A 13,118-nucleotide genomic window follows, 5' to 3' on the forward strand; every position below is an offset into this window, starting at 1 on the left:
AACATCTTATGCTTTGCTAAGCTCTCTAACACAATACATTCATCTCACTATTACCTCCATGAGTGACACAGATATTACATTGATTACACCACTATTTCTATGAGCAACACAGTGCGTGCTTAAGCTGTTAATTATATTAACAAGCAGCTAAAAGAGTTATCAGTGATGCTGTTTCTAAATACCTATAATCCCTAACACCATGCATAGGCTGATACATAAATGCAAAAGCTAATTTTATCTGGTCATTTTTCACACATGGCAGGGAGCGAAGCCAGATGGGCTCTGAGGTGACTTCCAGACCAAGCCCTCCTGGGATTCTGTGACAGCACTGTCACCCCAAATCTTGTTTTCTGGGAATAACCCTGGGAAAACGCTCTGGGGCCTGGCTGTGCTCTGCTTTTCCCAGCACTGGGTGCAGCTGCCATAGGAATGCGCCCAGAGGGACGGCGGCACAGCGGTCCCAGCCTTGGGGAATCCCGGGAATGCCCGCGATCCTCACGGAAGAGCTTCTCGGTTTTATTCTCCTTTATTTCCCTTGGGACATTAGGCCTCTCCCGGCACCCCCGTCCCGCTGCCCGCAGTGGTACAGCCCGCCGGCGCGCGCCGGTGGCGTCACCGCGCGTCGCCCGCGCCACCCGGAAGCGCTTTGGCGGCGGCAGCGGCGGAAAAGCGGCGCGTGCGGCTGGTTTTGTTTGTGGCCGGACCCGCCGCGGGGGCTCGTACGCGACTCCCGCGGGGGCCTCCGCTCGCCGTCCCGCGATCGGCCCCATGGCCTTCAACTTCAGCGCCACGGCGGGAGCCGGGGCCGCCAACCCGACCGGTGAGCGCGGGGGGGAGCGGGGCGCGGAGGGGCGGGGCGGGNNNNGGCCGGCAGCGCGTGCCCCCCCGCCAATGAGAACGGCTGCCGCCTCAGGGACGCGCGCGCGCCCCCCAACCAATGGGGATAGCGGCCCCCTCAACGGCCCGCGCGTGCCCCCCCGCCAATGAGAACCGCGGCGGCCGGTAGCGCGTGCCCCCTCGCCAATGGGAATCACGGCCGCCTCAGGGACCCGCGCGTGCCCCCCCACCAATAGGAATCGCGGCCCCCTCAGGGACCCGCGCGTGCCCCCCCACCAATGAGAGCGACGGCGGCGGCGGCCCGCGCGTGCCCTGCGGCCAATGGGAGCGGTGGTGGCCGGCAGCGCGTGCCCCCCGGCCAATGGGAGCCGCGGCCGCCTCAGAGGCGCCGTCCCGCGCCCCGCCCGGCCCCCGGCGGGTCCGAGAGTCGCTCTTGAGGCGCTTGTGATGAGGTGGTGCAGGTCCCTCGGATCAGCATTTTGCTTGCAGTAAATGCGTCGTTTGGACGAGATGCCATTGGAAGTTCATTTTTGAGCGAGGTAAAAGACGGGTTAACTTGTAAAGTTAGACTTTTTCCCCTCTGCTTTTGTCACTGTCAGTCATGGTGAAGTGTAAGACAGAGCTTTCCTTGCCCTCACTTACTAAAATAATTAATTGTTGACTCCAAACAAGTCCTTGGGACAGGACTCATCTTTGCTCTAGTTAACCTGAATTTTACTGTCTCTTTTACACACACTCTTTGTGGCCCCATCTGAAAGTAAAACGTCACCTTGTGCTGCCTGTGCACTGTGGCAAGGTTCATGACACCCATAGACCAATGACAGAGGGAAATCTGGGGTCAGGCTTGTGTGATGCCTCAGCTGCTGGAGCTGAGTTTTGTGGTTATCCTGCTGTCATGTATCCGAGTGTATCATTTGTATGAAGATGATTTACTCTTGCCTTCCTGATAGTTTATGAATTAATTTTGCTATTATCTGTTACGCTTAACACAGATGCAGCTGTATTGAGCAGCCTTAGGCTGTTAAAAATACTGTTAATGTGAATATTGAATCACAGGGATAAGACTTTGAAATGAGGTGGGGAAATGCTGCTGCTTTATGCACAGTATAATTGAAAAATAATGTCCTTACAGCAGCAGTGTGTGGAGCTTTTAACTGTCCTCCTTGTGTGCAATAAATAACGTTTAATGCCAGTTAACACCTTTTGCTCTTGTGTCTAACTATGCCTGTCTTGCCCGTGGGGATGGAAAAACGCTTCAGCTTTTCTTTCCTGGGACCTGCCTTTCACTCAGAACTAATATTGCCTTGCTCTTTTTCTGCTTCCCGCTCGTCAGGATTTGGTGGGCTTGAAACTGCAAACTCCACGGCCAGTGGGTTTAATTTTGGGGGTTTCGGATTAACCGCTAATCCCGCGGTGAATTTTAATATTGGGAATTTCGGTGTTTCCACTACCTCAACTCCACCTTTCAATTTTGGTAACAGTCTGGCAAGCGCAGGTAGATAACGTGTAAATACGTGTTCTGTGGTAAATGTTACCAGCAGGGGTCCAAGAATTACATCCCTCACTGGGGAGCCGTGTCCACTACTAATCCTCATATCCAGTGAAGACTGGCCATAAAAGCTCTGGAAATGGAATGGGAGGGGTTTTGCTTGTTAAAATCTCGAGGAATAGCTTTTGAGGAAAAATAACCCCCTAGCCAAAAGTCTCTGGAACGGGAATGAATCCAGGTGGTCCCGAGCAATCCCAGAGCTGGTCCCTGTGCCACGTTTCCTGACGTGAGATTCTTGGACTGCTGCAGTCATGTTTTCATCTTCCCCCGTGTCTCCTCATCGGCCTTGCGTGGCTGTCATGACCGCACCACCCCTCAGTAGTTTCTGTGCAGAAACGAATTGTATACGACCGGCACAAAGTCAGAGCCAGCTGTGACCTGTTCCCCAGAGCTGCCGTGCGTCCCAGCACCGCCCTGCCCCAGCTCTCCGGGGGTGTTCCTGCTCCAGGGAGCCCTGCACGGCATGGGGGCACTGGGGGGTGGCCAAGGAAGCCCCTCGTCCCCCGTGGAGATCCATCAGATCTGAGCCATCAGCTGATGTCATTTCACCTCAAAGATTTCCCATTCCCTACGAAAAGAGCAGACTGGATGGATTTCTAATGCTTGTGGAGGTGTGCAGTTAGCCCCGGGGTCCCTTGCTGCTGCTCGTATAGGAATTCCGTCCATCCCACAGTGTCATCGCTCTCTGTGTCAGCACCTCTCATTGTTCTATGCACTCCAGCGGTCCCACTGGGTTTATTTGCTGTGAACTCTCTCCACTGGCTTCATTTGAGCTGCTCCAGAAGAGACTGTGGATAGTCCATTTGAGATTTAATTTGATACTTTGGTATTTAATTTGTACTCTCAGGTCCTTTTCAGGAAAGGATGACTAAATTTGCAGTGGGTACAAAGGTACCTAGAAGTGGTGTCATCTGCTGGTGCTCCTGCCAGGGTGTCCCACTCGCTGGCAGGATTGAAACATGGGTGTTACAGGGAACAGTTTCACTCACATCAAGGTGTTTGCTGAATGGAAATAAAATGCACTTGCATATCAGCTTTGATTTATGCTTTTCATTTGGTTTGTGGACAGGAGGACTGTGAGTGTAATAGATCTAAAGGACCTTTTTTTTTTGCTATTGGCATGTGAGTGAGGAGAGGCAGCATCTCTGTGACAAATCCTTTGTAGCAGACTGTCTTCTGTCGTTTGAGCATGTGTAAGAGCAGCATGAGACACAGAGACCTTGGTTTCACAGGCTGCACCTTGGGCCAGTGCCATTGGCACCACTGGAGCTCAGGCGCTCGCTTGGGTCCTCTCCTCCTGGCCAGTGACTGCTTTTCCTGAAAATCTGTAGAAGGCCAATGGCTTTTGCATCCATCGTCCTGTACTAGTGGTTGGACCTCCACATGAGGTGTGATGGGAATGATCACTGGGAAACAAGGCTTTGAAAAAAAAGGACCCTGTAGAATTTTACCTGTAAATTTTGCCTGCAGCGACTGGGTGTATCTGGCCTCAGGCTTTGGTTTGTTTCCTGAGGTTAGGACTGTTGGTAAATTTCACAAAACACCAAGTTGTTTATTAAACACTTAGCAGTGACGTTGACCAGACGTATTCCTGAGAAAGAATGTAAGAAATAGTACTGTTAGTTGTGTCTGTCGCTAGGGAAAGCACATCCCTCTGGTAAAGGACCAAGATGTCAGTTGACTGCTGCCTTTTTGTGTGCTTTCTTGACACACCATACAAGTTGTGGCTTTGTGGTCCGTGTTTTCTCCCCCATTTCCTTGGACGATGAGCTCGGTCCCCATGCTCAGTGTGAACTACATGCTTGTGCCATGTGCCATCCGTCTGTCAGCACCTGTTCCCATACCACCGAGGCGTGCGGTCGGTTGTCGTGTCGTGCGCAGCTCCGGGGCCGTGTGCCGCTGCCTGACCGCAGTCTGTGTTTGGCAGGTGCCTTCGGGGGCTTTGGGACCACCACCACCACCGCGGCACCGGCGTTCAGCTTCTCTGCTCCCACCAATACCGGCACCGGCGGTAAGGGACTGAGGGACTGACTGCCTTCAGGGCAAATCCACGAGTGCTTTGGATTACAGCGCTGCTGTGCTCTTCTTCTCAGTGATCATGTACTTGTTTCCCCAGGACTCTTTGGTGGTACCCAGAACAAAGGCTTTGGATTTGGTACCAGTTTTGGCACAGGAACTGGAACTGGCTTGGGTAGTGGGCTGGGAACTGGGCTAGCCTTTGGAGGCTTTGGAACCCAGCAGCAGCAGCAGCAGCAGACCAGTGAGTATGGCCTTTGGATTTACCCATCCCTTAGCAGCGAAAGCGCAACACTGCCATCTGCAGTTGCTGGGGTAGTGGGACAGAAGTGTATTGTAACGGGAGGCTGTTTAACACTTAAACTCTTAAACTAGAGCTCAACCAAGTCCCTGAGCTTCACCCTCGAGCTTCCAACAATATTTACCCCTTTGGTTTAATGCTGGTAGAATGTAGTTAGAGAATTGATGTTGCAGTCACAGCATTACAAGAAGGGAGAGGAAAAAGGTATTGAGGATGATTTAAATGGTAGCTGGATAATAAGCAGCTTCAGGCTCTGAGTCCACTGAATTTGTAACAGCCAACCTGACTCTAGATTTAGGTATTGAGGGTGCCAGATGGTGACATGGTGACAGGTGTCTTGTTTTTAAAAAGAAAAAAAAATCTTCTAATGTAGCATTCAGGAACTCCTGATATAGATGATGAATGGCTGTAAAAAGACACTTAAGAAACATGATCTGATTTTAATTCATTTATTTGTTTGGTGGTTTTATTTTGCTTCTCAGAATCTGATGAGAAGTGATGCTAGTGATAGGCAGGTTGTAGGTGATAGCAGGGTCACGGTTGGTCAGGGGGTTCATTTGTTTCTCTTCATCCCGCCCAGCGTTAGGCACCGGGTTGTTCAACCAGCCTGCCCAGGCACCCGCTCAGTCCAACCAGCTCATCAACACAGCCAGCGCCCTCTCGGCCCCGACACTGCTGGGAGATGAGAGGGATGCCATTCTGGCCAAATGGAACCAGCTCCAGGCCTTCTGGGGCACGGGCAAAGGGTACTTCAACAACAACATCGCTCCCGTGGAGTTCACGCAGGAAAACCCCTTCTGCAGGTTCAAGGTATGGCATGGTGCAGCTGCCCACAGAGGGCGCCAGTGCCCTTTCTCTGCTGAGCCCGAGCGGCTCGTGGGTGTTAAGCCAGTTTGTCGCTGGCAAGAGTATTCTGAAACGGTATTTTTCCAGGTAATCTGCACAGTTCTGATGCATACTCATTAAAAGGTTGGAAGATGCTGGAAATCTAGGTGGTGTGGAGGGACTAGATAATGAGCCCAGATGTGGAGCATGAAAGTAACAATTTCATGTGCTAGCATTCAGGTTAGTGTGTGTGTACTTCAAACAGATCTATGGAAATTAATTTTAATGTGTGTCTGTGTATGTTACAATAAGACAGAAACAATTAAAAATGACCTTCTTGTCTGAAAGAAGCTGTGAACATTTAGAATAAGAACTTCAGGGTTTTTCTTCCTTGTTTGTCTAGATTAAAATAACCCTGTGCCAGGTTTAAAATCCACCAGCCTTTATCCTTGCCAGAGCTCATGCTGACTCCATTCCCTGCGTGGACTCGTCAGCAGTTCCAGATCTTGCTTCTCATGTTGACAAATTCGTGGCCCTCCATCCTCTGCAAATCCTGCCCCTGCTGACTGTCTTGCTAAGCCTCAGGCTTGTAAAGGGATTTGGGGCAGGCGTGGTGATACCCTCCTTCCCTGAGCTGATCCTTTGGAGTGCAAACTTTGTGTCCTGAATGTAGGTTAATACTGAATTAAGTCTAGTGTTGATTATGTACATTATGAGACTTCTGCAACATTTTTGCAGCAATTGTGCCTGCCTAACAAATGTTTAGTTTGTTTTATCACCTTTTTCAGTGTTACCTTGAACATTTTATTGGCAATGCACCTGAAAGTTTATTTTTTTGTACGTTGTTGTCTGAAATTGCTTTCACAGTTTCTGAGCTTTGAAAAATTGCCCATTATAAGTTGTGTGATGCAAAATCGGTTATTTTAGAGTTTAATTTACTAAAAAGAAGAGTCTTCAGGTTTGACAATACCAGATACTATGTTTACTCTTGTCCCTGTGACTGGAGCGTTTCTAATGCCATGAATTCACGTGCCATAAGTGAAATACTGACGAGTTCCATCTGTGCCACCAGTGGAAGATGCCTGCAAAAAATAGGGGAGAAGGTGGCACAGGGATAGGAACCTCTAGAGCATCATAAGCTATTTTGGTTACTGGAAACATCTGGCTTCAGATAAGAAAGAAGCATTACATGAAGGGTTCCACTTGTACACAATTCCAGCTCTAGGACACATGAGCAGGCAGCTCCAGACCAAGAAATGCATGCTGCTAAGGTGTATGTTACAGGCTGTTGTTTGAAGGACCACAGTGAAGTAAAATATGTCTGTTCTAGTTTGAAAAGACTGTGTTGCATAAAGAGATCGTGGAAGAGTTATTTATTTAAAACATAAATACCAGAGGTGTCATGTGCTTAAAAACAAATGCTTCCTTTGCTGTCGCTGTTGTGCTCCATGGCAGGATGGCAGGTTCTGCGAGGCTCACCATGGCAGGGATTACCCTCTGCTGACAGAACCGGGCTCCTGAGCACATCCCCAGCTCATTTCTCTCTTCAGCTGAACTTGCACGAGGGGAAAGCTGCAGGTCACCCACCCACGTGCAGTGTCAGGGCCTCACAAAGCCCTTGCTCTCCACCCTGTCACCAGTGCCAGCTTGGGGTGACAGCTGACAGGCAAGAGGTGAAAGCTGCCACTCTGCTTTTGCTTGTAATAAAGTCTGATCCTCTGGTTCCATTTGCAATTTGGAAAAAGGGTCAGTTTGTAAAACCTTCCTGATTGCTGTCAGCTCTGCTGTGTTGGCAACTCCCCTGATGGAAAAAGGATACTTAGGAACTTTTTGTAAAAACCCTAACTGTTTCAAAAGCTGCTGTACTGATGGCTGTGTGAGAGATTGATTTAAAAGGGGATTGATTTTATGTTTGTGCAGCTCTGAATAAATTGTGAGTTAAATTTTGAACTGGTTGCTCTAAAAATGGAGTGATTTAGCCCCTTCCCTTCATGCCACAAGGATATGCATTTGCTAAGTAACGTACCTTCATTTTTCATTTGTTCCTTGGCAGGCTGTGGGTTACAGTTTAATGCCCAACAACAAAGATGAAGATGGCCTCGTGGTCTTGGTGTTTAACAGAAAAGAAGCAGATATTCGAAGCCAGCAGCAGCAGCTCGTAGAATCACTACACAAAATTTTGGGGGGAAACCAGACCCTCACTGTCAATGTTGAAGGTGTTAAAACGATGCCCGATGACCAGTACGTGAAATTCCCACAGGGTTGCCCATTTATTGCATGTTAGAAAGGGTTGGTGCCTAAGTCTACTGTCTCCCTTTCTCCTTGATTTTAGATCTCTTCATCCTGGGTTTGATTTGTATCTCTTATTCCTTCATATGTTTTTTCTTACGGCATTAAGTCCAGTATCTTTCCAGATTTTAGGTTATTCTTAATGTAGTAGTAGTATCACCATAGAATATGGTTGGTAAAACTGGGGAGAGCAGAGAATGTAATGGTATTTACAGCTTTTCTCTGTCTCCCTTGCTGTGTTAAACCCTGCAGATACTGATACTTTACTTCTCACTTGGCTAAAGAAGTTAAAGGTCAGCTGGGAGAAGTGATAGCTTGGATTTTGGGTGGTTATGTATTGTGTTACCTCCTTCGTGCTGCTGGCCTTTCCTGACATTGCCCATTTTGCCTCACTCAGGACAGAAGTGATCATTTACATTGTGGAGCGCTCCCCCAATGGCACCTCGAGGAGAGTTCCTGCAACGACCCTCTACGCCCACTTTGAGCAAGCCAACATCAAATCATCCCTGCAGCAGCTGGGGGTCAGCCTGTCCATGGCCAGGACAGAGCTGTCCCCAGCACAAGTCAAGCAGCTCCTGCAGAACCCTCCTGCCGGTGCGTGGGCTGGGCCTTTTGGGCTCTCCGGGAAAAAAGCTGGTGTCAGCCTGCTGGAAAACAGAATAAGAAAAAAGAAAAGTTAAAAATCAGAGTAATCGTGTCCTGTACTCACTTGCAGTTTTCAGATGGCTCTCTTAGCTTGCCTATGTGGCCACAGACAGCTTTGTTTTAGAGTAGTTAAGGGCTTTTCATGTCATTTGATTAGATGACTTACCTTTGTGTCTATAGCTTTTATATATGTCCATGTAGGATATGAAAGGTTATGAAATCTGGATTCAAAAAGGCACTGGGTCTAGTTTTGCAGAAAAGTCAGAGCTAACTCCTACTGGGATTATTTTGCCAACTGATTTGGTACTGATTTTTTAAATATTTTGTTTGTTTCGCACAATAAGCAACTTCAAAAGGACAAGTGACCCTAGTGTTGCATATAGTGGGAACAGTAGGAATTTCTGCCTTTAAAGAATGGATTATCCAGTGGGAGCACCTATGGGTTATTCCTTTCCCCTGCTTTCAAACCAGTGCTTGTCAGCCTTTGGTCTGAATTCACTGCCCCTGCACAGGACCAGGACTTTTAAAGAACTCCCCTAGTTTAATTAACCTTAATTTGTGCAACAGGCATTTGGGTTAGCATAGTTTATAGGGTTTGTGTATTGCACAGCATTTTTGTTACAGTTAGCAGCTGTAACATCTCTCAGATACTCATACTAAAAATCCTTTTTTTTTTTTTTTAGGTGTTGATCCTATTATATGGGAACAAGCCAAAGTTGATAATCCCGATCCTGATAAGTAAGTCAAATCGTCTGTCTCAGTATTGAAATACTGCAACAAGGCTTGGACAGGGGAGAAGGAGATAAAAATTGCATAGTACCCTTCAGTAACTTGCAAGAAAGTTGCTTGAGTACAACTTGGCCAAGTGCTGATCCCCTTGAAAGCAGTGAAGATTACTGCAAGTGCCTGTCTTAATCCCTTTACCCATTTAGGCGCTTAGGAGCTGTCAGGATAAAGAGTCTTACTTGGGTTCCTTGGAGGTGTGGTGTCCTCCATTACATGGTTTAGTTATTGTGACTTATTTTTTGCAACCCTTATGGTTTTTTCTCTTTCTTGCTGAAGGTGCTGCACCTTTGTACCCTCCAGTGCTTACAGATAAATTGGGCTGGTTTCTTTATGAAAAAGGAACAGGTTGTGGGGAATAGCGAGGACTCTAGAACTTAGCAAAAGAAGATATGGTTATGTATTCATTTATAAAAATTAACATAATCTGTGACTTTATATTAGATTCTGTTCATAATTATTAACCCTTACCATGTTTGATGTGTCCAGTATAAAAACACATTGTAAGAAATGTTTGTGTTCTCCTAGGCTTATTCCTGTGCCAATGGTGGGTTTCAAGGAACTGCTGAGAAGATTGAAGGTCCAGGATCAGATGACCAAACAGCATCAAACTCGATTAGATGTAAGGTTGCTCATCTTTAGCATGACTTGCTGTTGAAAAAGGATGTGCTATTAAATGCACCTGCCCCTGTGTGTTCAAAACAGAAATGTGAGCCATGTTCTTAATATATCCCTTAAATAGATCTTTGCCCAAAAACTGGGCAGAGTGGTTTGGCTTTCATTTGTTTCAGGTTCAAGCTCACTGTTCTGTTACAGGCTAATCCACACCAGCTCCGTTAAGTCTATTGGCACAGACTTTTAACTTTGGGCAACCAATTCTCCAATGCCTTCTGAAAATCCCAGTTGTGTGTGAAAATAAACACAAAGCAGAACAGTAGAGGTAGAAGAAAGCTTTCTAAAATCATCTGGGTCAAGGAAACCAAGTTGCTGGGTGGTGTAGTGTCATGAAGCTCCCAGTTTTAAATCAGGCCTACCTTGTTCTGTTATCAAAAACTTCTCTGGCTTCCAATTGACTCCCATCTCCTCTGCAGATAATATCAGAAGATATCAGCGAGCTGCAGAAAAACCAAACGACAACTATGGCAAAAATTGCACAGTACAAAAGGAAACTGATGGCGCTTTCGCACAGAACCTTGCAGGTAACAGGGATAATTTAAATAAGTGCTTTGACACAGTCTAGCCACAAGCTGTCTCAGAGGGGAGAAGAACCTGTTCCATCTTGTGCAGGCCAGTGCTGAAAATTATTCTGACTTCAGCTAACAGGTGTTCATGTAAGTGCCAGGCAGAGCTGTCAGGGAAAGCTCAGGTCTGCCATACTTGGGAACCATCTCTCTCACTTACCCAAAACCACAGGACTGCCCTGAGGTCTTAGAGCAGCAGACTAAATGACACAACAAATCCAGCAAGAAACAGGCTGGAGGAAGGGCAAAAATATGTAGAGATGGGCTGGTGGGGAGAAGGATGGGCCAAGTGTTCTCTAATGAACGTCAAAGGCTTCTTTTGTAGGTGCTAATAAAGCAGGAAATCCAAAGGAAAAGTGGTTATGCCATTCAAGCAGATGAGGAGCAGCTTCGTGTACAGTTGGATACCATTCAGTGTGAACTTAACGCACCCACGCAGTTCAAGGTGAGTGCCTGACAGCGTTTGGCTAACACCTCTGGGGTTTCCTCACTGAAAACAGGTCAGTTTTCCAAACCATGTGTGTATATTGGTTGTGGAAGGCTTTCAGTCTGGCAGCGTGAGTAGGTTGTAGCATCATGCTCTTTGCTGAATAGCCAATAGGTATTTCAGTAGTTTTGAGTTCTTGAAATAATGGAGTCGCTTACCCTTTGCGTGTCTTCCAGAACATCTAAAAATTGGATGAGCAGCAATGCTTCCAGTCCTGGAAATGGTAGATGCTGGAGCTGTGGCTGCTGTAAATGAGTTGTGTTTGATTTAAGCCTGTTTCTCTTCCCAGGGCAGACTGAATGAGCTCATGTCCCAGATCAGGATGCAGAACCACTTCGGAGCAGTGCGGGCTGAGGAGCGCTATTACATAGATGCAGACCTCTTAAGGGAAATCAAACAAGTAAGTGTTACTGGGTAGGACCCTGACCTACTCTTTGAGCTTGGTCATTTAAGCCAGATGCACAATGACTGGATCTAGAATGTCATGTTGCCTTGTTTGGTGAAGTCATCCTTGTAATTGGTCTCAGTGCTGGGGCACCAGGCTATTGTACAAAACCATTCTGTGGAGACAGGCTGTTAGTACAGGAAATGCAGTTATTCCTTCCTCACAGAAATGATGCCAGGATTATCAATGTGCCAATGCCACCAGTCATGAGACTTGAGAAATATTACCTAATAAGTCTGTGAAGCTGAACAATACTCACTCTGCTTTCTGAACTGTCTGCAGCACCTGAAGCAGCAGCAAGAAGGGCTGAGTCACCTAATCAGCATCATCAAGGATGACTTGGAGGACATCAAGCTAATAGAACATGGGCTGAACGAGAGCATTCCCATCCGAGGGGGAGTCTTCAGTTGACTGGTGGAGGTTTACACAGAACATGGTAGTGGAGTTCATGGCTCACCTTCCAAGGCTAAAACTGTTGAGGTAAAATAAAACACAAATCTTGTAGGAGAAAAATGGTATTTTGTCTGTTACTTCTAGAATTAGCAAAGCCTCTTCTAAGCTTTTGAAATTGACCTTTGGAAGGTTTATATTTTATAAAGCTGTATATGCTTTAACAAAAGAAGGAAAACTGAATCTGTTCAGATACCATTTTACTATAAAACTATATGTACTATTGTACATTTTTTCCTTTTTTCTTCTTTTTTTACAAAAGCATTGTCCTAAAAAATGCAGTGCCGAGGGGATTGTTTCACTAATGACTCAGTTTGTGAAAGCTTAGCCTGCTTCCATGTTTCTGTCAGAACAATCAAGTAGCACCATTGTGTAAACAGCTAACTTAAATCATTACAGAGATGTTTGTTGCTATAACTGTGTTGTTCTCTGCAATACCAGTCGATTACTGGGGCAAGCTCCAGAAAGTTCATGTTTCCAGTTTCTGTCCTTCCTTTGGACTGCAAGGATCTGAAGGTTATGTTTTGATCACTTTACATATATGAATAATGCAAAGCTTTGCTGCCCCTCTAAGTAACAGTATGTCTGGATGTTGTCTTCTGCCTTTTTTTTAAATCACCCAAGAGTAATAAATTCAGTCTGACTTTGTAATAAGTGGTGTGTGCTATTGGCTCTCAGTGACATCAGCAAAGCAGTGATGCTGCTCCCAGCTCCAGGTAAGTGCACTTCACTCTGCTCCAGGCACTGCAAGGTGACAGGCTGTCAAAATCAGTGTCACAGAGCTGCTTGGTAGCCTCAGTCCCCAAACCAAAATGTAAAGTGTGGCTCCTAGATCCTACCTGGCAGCTAGTGCTGCAGAGCAGCTACCTGCTCACCCCATGCCATGGAGAGTGACCTGCTTTTCCCCTCAGTACCGAAGCCACTGAAAATAACTGAAACAAAAAGAGTGTTTTCAGCAGTAGGAGTTTGTACATCAGACACAAACATGGAAGGGGCAAAATCAGTTTGCTCGTTAGCCATCAAAATTAATTCCATTTATTAAATTGGAAGGATGGAAGAATAGAAATACAGCTGCAGTGTGCTGGTACCCCTGTTGTGCATTTGAGAGTGTTTGTAGGAGCATGATTCCATTACAATTGAAAAAGCATATGTGGAACTCTAGATAAAGGGGAACAGGATTAGGTTCCTTTTGGAAGCATAGTTCCAGTTAATTGTCTGCACTGGGCAATGAGCTCTGTAGGAAATTGAGT

General features: G+C 46.6%; 1 protein-coding gene across 4 annotated transcripts; it reads left to right on the forward strand.

Annotated features, from left to right (window-relative positions):
* The first annotated feature begins 638 nt into the window (after positions 1-638).
* On the forward strand, positions 639-12,519 carry NUP54 (nucleoporin 54). Of its 4 annotated transcripts, XM_041459657.1 has the most exons (13): positions 639-820; positions 2,171-2,332; positions 4,314-4,397; positions 4,503-4,646; positions 5,284-5,513; positions 7,582-7,769; positions 8,215-8,411; positions 9,146-9,200; positions 9,774-9,867; positions 10,337-10,444; positions 10,812-10,931; positions 11,263-11,373; positions 11,701-12,519. In XM_041459657.1, the coding sequence occupies exons 1-13, from the start codon at positions 769-771 to the stop codon at positions 11,827-11,829; spliced, it is 1,674 nt and encodes a 557-aa protein (XP_041315591.1). In that variant the 5' UTR covers positions 639-768; the 3' UTR covers positions 11,830-12,519. The 4 variants fall into 4 exon arrangements, 3 of the variants coding, with proteins under 3 accessions (XP_041315591.1, XP_041315589.1, XP_041315590.1); XM_041459655.1 differs by lacking the exon at positions 2,171-2,332; XM_041459656.1 differs by lacking the exon at positions 639-820 and having other exon boundaries at positions 2,044-2,332.
* The last annotated feature ends 599 nt before the right edge of the window (positions 12,520-13,118 follow it).

Source organism: Pyrgilauda ruficollis, unplaced genomic scaffold (assembly GCF_017590135.1).
Source record: "Pyrgilauda ruficollis isolate IOZ18807 unplaced genomic scaffold, ASM1759013v1 scaffold139, whole genome shotgun sequence".
NCBI lineage: Eukaryota > Metazoa > Chordata > Aves > Passeriformes > Passeridae > Pyrgilauda > Pyrgilauda ruficollis.

What these genes read in the sequence shown, in the direction of transcription:
- NUP54 (XM_041459656.1), top strand. Translation starts at nt 2,059, where the DNA reads ATGCCTGTCTTGCCCGTGGGGATGGAAAAACGCTTCAGCTTTTCTTTC. An exon ending in AAAACGATGCCCGATGACCA is followed by an intron (nt 7,770 to 8,214) that starts GTACGTGAAATT and finishes TGCCTCACTCAG; the next exon opens with GACAGAAGTGATCATTTACA. An exon ending in AGCATCAAACTCGATTAGAT is followed by an intron (nt 9,868 to 10,336) that starts GTAAGGTTGCTC and finishes TCTCCTCTGCAG; the next exon opens with ATAATATCAGAAGATATCAG.